Source organism: Tinamus guttatus, unplaced genomic scaffold (genome assembly GCF_059628265.1).
Source record: "Tinamus guttatus ecotype Peru unplaced genomic scaffold, ASM5962826v1 Tinamus_guttatus_pri_ptg000459l, whole genome shotgun sequence".
Taxonomy (NCBI): domain Eukaryota; kingdom Metazoa; phylum Chordata; class Aves; order Tinamiformes; family Tinamidae; genus Tinamus; species Tinamus guttatus.
Genome location: NW_028288993.1, coordinates 283,695 through 290,145, shown reverse-complemented (window position 1 = coordinate 290,145; position 6,451 = coordinate 283,695). Strand labels below are relative to the sequence as shown.

Below are 6,451 nucleotides of genomic sequence, written 5' to 3'. Positions count from 1 at the left end.
TCCATCACCTCCCCTTTTTCTGCTGAAACTCTTGGGCGATTTGGTGACTTGGGGTCAAGCACACAAATATTTCCACTGACAACCTTATTTATTTGTTTTGGCGAAACGCGCAGGGTTGGTGCAAGCATCGCTGTGAGCAGCACTGGGGGCGGCCCAGCTCTCCTCCTGCATCGCTTAGTAAATGCAGCCGGCAGCGGCAAAGCCTTTTCCCCTGTGGATCAGTGTCTGTAGCCACTGGGTGCTGGGGTCCCCAGGGTGGCTGGGGTCTTCCTGCAACCTTCAGGCCTCGGAGCCCAGCTGCAGTCCTGGGCTCCGAGGGCGGAGCCAGAGCCCCCTGCTATGCAGCCCCTCATGGTGGCTCCGGGCCCTCCACATGCAGCCTGTGGCCTGGGGCTGCAGGTACATGGAGATGCACCCCAGAGCGGGATAGGGATGCGGAGGAAGAGGAGGGTGGCGGGGATGGGAGAGCCTGTTCGAGCGCCCTCGAGCTTCCCCTGGGAGCAGCCGCGATTTGCAGCCCTGGCGCACGAGGAGCAGCACCGCCCGCGCCACCAGCCCCTCGCTCCGTGCCTGGCTGCTGCCTGAGCGCTCCACACGTTTCCTGTTCTGGCGAAGGACGCCCACGCTGTCCCCGGAGCGGCTCTGGCATTCCCTGCGCCTGGTCTGTCCGCGCTGTCTGCTGCAGCCCTCTGTGCCCGGGTTTTCCCCACGGAAGCAGCGAGATGCTGGGTGGAGGAGAGCCCTTGTAGGCCGCCTCAGACGGCCTCGGGGAATACGGGCTCTGTCCAAGCCGGAGCCCCACACCTGATTGCTGAGGACAGAGGGACACTGAGACCTGTGGGGTTTCAGCCTGGGGAAATGGGCTGCAGTGACTTGTTTTTTTTGCCTGGTCCCCATCACTTCTGACCCGGCGCTTTGAGGCCGTCTCCCCATTGGGTTTCACTGTGCTCTCCAGGCTGCCTGGCTCTTTTCCAGAAGCAGCTGAGGGGTGGGATGAGGACGGTGGAAGACAGGACAGCATAGAGGAGTCTCCTCAGGGTTGGGCTCAGGTGACAGCCTGGCTTGGTCCCTCTCACAGTGTCCTTGAGCCGAGCATTGCTCTGAGCTGGCGTTCGGGTCCTTCATGCGAACAGTCCAGCTCACACCTTCCTCCTTGCCGCCAGGTCTCTGGGCAGGGACATCCCGAGGACTTTGCTGCTGCGCTTGCCCTCACCCTGCCAGCCGGCAGGGCCCTGTGCCTCCGGGATGGCGAGATGGCTGCCTCGCTCTGCAGACCTGACCCGCTTCTGCCAGAAGCTCAACCGAGTGAAGACCTTGGAGGACGACATGATGGAGACGTCCTTCAACAGATGCCTCTCCACCGTCGACTTGACGCTGCTGGGCATTGGGGGCATGGTGGGCTCTGGGCTCTATGTCCTCACGGGCACCGTAGCCAAGGAGATTGCTGGCCCTGCTGTCATTGTCTCCTTCATCATCGCTGGCTTCGCCTCGCTCCTGGCCGCACTCTGCTATGCTGAGTTTGGGGCCCGGGTACCCAAGACAGGTTCTGCCTACATGTTCACCTACGTGTCTGTCGGTGAGATCTGGGCCTTCCTCATCGGTTGGAACGTGCTGCTGGAGTACATGATTGGAGGAGCTGCGGTGGCCAGGGCGTGGAGCGGTTACCTGGACTCTATCTTTAACCACAAAATAAAGAACTTCACCGAGACCCACGTGGGCACGTGGCAGGTACCGTTCCTGGCGCACTACCCGGACTTCCTGGCGGCTGGCATCTTACTAGTAGCTACCGCGTTCATCTCCTTCGGGGCCAAGGTTTCCTCATGGCTCAACCATGTCTTCTCGGCCATCAGCATGGGTGTCATCCTCTTCATTCTCATCATGGGCTTCATCCTTGCACAGCCCAAGAACTGGAGCACTCCGGAAGGGGGTTTTGCCCCGTTCGGGCTGTCGGGCATCATGGCCGGAACAGCCACCTGCTTCTACGCCTTTGTGGGCTTTGACGTTATAGCGGCGTCGAGCGAGGAGGCCAGGAACCCACAGCGAGCCGTGCCCAGAGCAATAGCCTTCTCCTTGGGGCTGGCCACTGGCGCCTACATCCTCGTGTCCATGGTGCTGACGCTGATGGTGCCCTGGTACACGCTGGACCCCGACTCCGCCTTGGCGGATGCGTTTTACCGGAGGGGTTACTCATGGGCAGGATTCCTGGTGGCCGCTGGCTCCATCTGTGGTGAGTATAGGGGGTGGTGGTGGGCATCACGGGGCGGGAGCTGCTCCTTCCCCCGGGGTTTGCAGGTGTGAGCGGGGCATCCCGGGGCGTTCGGGCCGTGCGTCACGTCTGACGCGGGGCCCTGCTCTCTGTCTCTCCCCAGCGATGAACACGGTCCTGCTGAGCAACCTCTTCTCCCTGCCGCGCATCGTCTATGCCATGGCAGAGGACGGGCTCTTCTTCCAGGTGTTCTCGCGGGTGCACCCCCGTACGCAGGTGCCCGTCATTGGCATTGTGGTGTTTGGGGGGCTCATGGCCCTGCTGGCCCTCGTGTTTGACCTGGAGGCCCTGGTGCAGTTCCTGTCCATTGGCACACTGCTGGCCTACACCTTTGTGGCCGCCAGCATCATCGTGCTGCGCTTCCAGCAGCAGAAGGTGGATGTTCCTACGCGGCCGGCTGTCCAGCAGCCCAGTGCGGAGCCCGGCGAGGGCCCGGCCGCCGGCGAGCTGAAGGAGTACGAGTCCTTCTCCGACAAGCTCCAGCTGGTGGATGGAGACAAGAGCAAGGAGCAGCGGGAGCCGGGGCAGCTGAAGGCCGCCTTTGAGCCCTACCTGGAGTTCCTCAGCGACTTCTACCCAGGCGAGGTGGTCACCGTCGCTGTGGTCACCATGATGGTGTCTGCCATCTGCCTGTGCTCCGTCCTGGTGTTCGGCAACACCCACCTCCACCTGCCCACCTGGAGCTACTCCCTGCTGCTGGTGCTCTTCAGCCTGGGCTTCCTGCTCAGCCTGCTCCTCATCTGGGCCCACGAGCAGCAGCGCAGCACGCAGACCTTCCAGGTACGGTGGAGGCTGTCCTGCGGGATGGCAGAACTTGCCCCTCTGCCAGGGTCGGCAGGGCGGAGCAGTTCTGCTGGACCCATGGGTGGCCTCAGTGGCCACAGGGTAAAATACCTGCAGTAACTGAAGAAGGGACAAAGAGGAGGAGAGCATTGGAGAGCAGTGAGTGTGGGGAGGTGTTGGTAAGGAGATCACAGCTGTGTACAGCTGGATGCCAGGGACAGGGGGTGCAGAGAGGTAAGGAACAGTTAGGGTTGGTCAAGGAGGAGCAGTGGCTCTGAAAGGGACTCAGTGTTGTGGGTACTGGGATGTGTGGGGGGTGCCATGCTGTGTCTAGGAGGACAGGCATGACCCTGGTCCTTGTCACCAGGAAGGTGGTGCTGGGGAAGGCCTGGAGAGGTTTGGTCCTTGTTACAGAGACCCCAGGTATTTCTGGAGCTCCTGAGCACCCCATGACCATCGTGTTGACTAGACACTTGTCGTGTTCTTTCTTCTGGCTGTCTTCGGCAGTTTGCAGAAAGCCCCGGTGACTGCGGTTCAGGTCACTTTGTCCTCGGTATTTACTGCTGCAGGTCAGTGTCTTCTCACTCGATCTGTTTTTCTTGCAGATACCCCTGGTGCCCCTGTCCCCAGCCCTGAGCATTGTCCTGAATATATACCTCATGCTGAAGCTCAACTACATGACGTGGCTCCGGTTCGCCATCTGGCTGATCATAGGTGAGTACTTCTACAAGGGTATAAACTCCTGGGGTGAGAGCCACTCCTGGGGCTCTTTCAAGGAGGAGAGAGCGACACGTCCAGTGCCGAGCCTGTGTGCAGAGCTCCGGAGAATGTGCTCAGAGCAATCCGACAGCAGGACGAGAGGGTTAGCAGGGATCTCCTTCCTCTCAGCTTGGTCTCTTATGCCAGCCATGTCCGGTGGCTTCAACAGCTCTCTTCCTCACCATTTATAGGACTTACAAAGTGCCTCATACCCACTGTCTGCCTTGGTCTTTCTGCTACTCCTTGGTTCCCTTGGCTTGTTGCACCTTTGCTCCTGTGCTATTTGGGTCTTCCTTTGTCAGAGCGCTGGAGCAGAGCTACAGCTTGTTGCAGAGGCAGTTGGCCTGTGCTGATAAAGTCATCCGGAGCTCCCTGTCTCCATACAAGGTGTTTCTCCTGATGCACCTGGGGACTGGATGTGCTCTGCTTGCTGTGAGCTACTGGAAGATTTTCCTTCTGCAGTGAGCTGGTTTTAAGCTTTCCTCATCACATACAGCCCCTACCAGCCAGCAGAAATGCCCAGTATTGCCTCTTAGAAGTGTGGCACAGTGCTGTACCAACCCTCTTAGATACCAGCCCTTGAGGCCCTTTGGTTCTTTCTATAGAGCTGCTTCTTCCTCTCCTGCACTGGCAGCTTGTGCAGACAGATTGCTGGGATCCAGACAGAGGAGATCCCTCTTTCCTCTGCTCCAGGCAGATCATGTCCTCGAGCAAGGCAAGGCTGCCGGACGGCACAGTCCACCCTCAGGGAGCATGTTACATTTGACCCCATGTCCTTGATTTTTGTTTTTCTGTACTTGGGTCTAGTGCCTTGAGTGCAGTTGGGATGAGGCTCTCAAGCTTGTGTTTACCTGGAAGACTGATTTCTTCCTCTGTAAACCTTCCAACTGCACATGACCATCTCCAGTCCTTATCTGAGATGGTCAAGATGCTGGCTGTGATTCCATGTGCTGGTGCTGTGACTGGTTGAGAAAGAGAGAAGCTTTTTCCTCCATCTTAAGTACATCCAGCTCTTCAACAAGGAGTGCCTGAGTCTGCTCCAGGACCTTGCTGAAGGTCTGGTTCCCTGGAGAGGGACAGCAAGAGGCAGTGACCATGGCAGAGCCCTGGCACAGGCTGCCCAGAGAAGCTGTGGAGTCTCCTTCTCTGGAGATCTTCAAATCCGCCTGGATGCCACCCTGTGCCCCATGCTCTGGGTGTCCCTGCTGGAGCAGGGGATTGGACTGGATGATCTCTAGAGGTCTCTGCCAACCTCAACCATTCTGGGATTCTGTGAAGAGGGCAGATACCACATCAAGGGGCCTCCTATGGGCAGCTGGAGCACGAGCTCCTGCGAACAGAGAGCATGGAAAGGCCCTGGAGAGGGGCTAGGGTGGCAATGGGGCAGTGACCAGGCCCCAGGGGCCCTGTTTCTCGGGGTGCTCTCTCAGGGCTGCTCTCTCGGGGTGCGGGACGTGTGGCTGCATCCCGCGCGTGTGCTGGGCACTGCGGGCCCCTTGGAGCTCTCGCCGCGTCTCTGTGTCTCCTGCTCCAGGGCTGCTCGTGTACTTCGGCTACGGCATCTGGCACAGCAAGGAGAACCTGCGGGAGCCCAAGGCGCAGCGCGTCAGCGCCCGCTATGTGGTGTTCCCCAGCGGCAGCCTGGAGGAGACGGTGACGGCCGTGCAGCCGAGCGCCCAGCCCGCCGCGGAGCTGCCCGACGCCGACGAGGCCAAGAGATGACACTGCAGAGGACGGGGCCTCGGGGCCACCGCGGCACTCGAAGCGTTTGCCCCCCTCATGCAGGCAAGGCCCAAACTCCCCGCTCGCCCCAGTCTCGCCTGCAGTGAGAGCCACCGGGGCCAGGTCTGCTCTCCATGTGTGACACTGTCCAGGGGGGACCGCGACGCTCGCGCATCCTCCTGGCTGCTGGCTGTGTGTGGCAGGGGAGCTGGATCCCTCCTGTCCCCTCCCGAGCGCTCGGGAAGCAGCGTCTATCCTGCGAGACCCGGTGCCTGGCGTGGTGACAAGGACCCCTGTCCTCACCCAATTCCCCGGAGCCCCCAGCCCTGATGCCCCAGCACTGCCCATCCTGGCCACGGCGCAGGCTCCTTCTGCAGCCCCGCTGAGAGCCAGGGCCGACTCGAAGGACCTTGGGCTCGGCAAGGAGCCAAGGGCGCTTCCCTGCCCACATCCCTGTGTCCCAGGGTCCTGAGGACATCGCAGCCCCGGCACCCGGACCTGCTCCTGGCATGCGGGCTCCTGCCTGAGCCCTGCACAAAGTGCGCGCACTCAGGAGCCCAGATTTGTCACCTTGTCCTCACCACACTGAGCACTGAGAAGGGTTCTCAGCCCTTCTCCATCCACCTGGGCCCAGGCTTGCATGGGCCAGGAACGCTGAGGCCCCTGCCAGCTCCTGCTGGGCCCATATAGGCCAGGGCTCACCATGGGGTGGTTGGGGGTGACACTGCCCTTGGCCAGGTGACCACAGGGCCAACCCCCCGCTTGAATGTCAAGATGTATTTAACACCTCTTGGAAGCGCTCTATGGAGCCCCCGTCCCACACGGGGACATGCAGGAGAGCCCTGCGCCGCAGCCGGGCCCCGGCGCCGCCGCACGCGCCGCCCGCCCCCGTCCCGCCTTGCCCCGCACCGTAGCCACTGC

The 6,451-nt window shown here is 61.0% G+C and overlaps 1 protein-coding gene across 1 annotated transcript; it reads left to right on the top strand.

The window, feature by feature from the left end:
* Window positions 1–1,227: 1,227 nt before the first annotated feature.
* On the top strand, window positions 1,228–5,530 carry SLC7A4 (solute carrier family 7 member 4). The gene is made up of 4 exons (XM_010215092.2): window positions 1,228–2,227; window positions 2,370–3,046; window positions 3,655–3,763; window positions 5,343–5,530. The coding sequence occupies exons 1-4, from the start codon at window positions 1,246–1,248 to the stop codon at window positions 5,528–5,530; spliced, it is 1,956 nt and encodes a 651-aa protein (XP_010213394.2). The 5' UTR covers window positions 1,228–1,245.
* The last annotated feature ends 921 nt before the right edge of the window (window positions 5,531–6,451 follow it).

Coding starts and splice junctions, on each gene's coding strand:
- SLC7A4 (XM_010215092.2), top strand. CDS start 1,246: ATGGCGAGATGGCTGCCTCGCTCTGCAGACCTGACCCGCTTCTGCCAG. Junction 2,228..2,369: donor GGCCGCTGGCTCCATCTGTG/GTGAGTATAGGG, acceptor GTCTCTCCCCAG/CGATGAACACGGTCCTGCTG. Junction 3,047..3,654: donor GCAGCACGCAGACCTTCCAG/GTACGGTGGAGG, acceptor TTTTTCTTGCAG/ATACCCCTGGTGCCCCTGTC.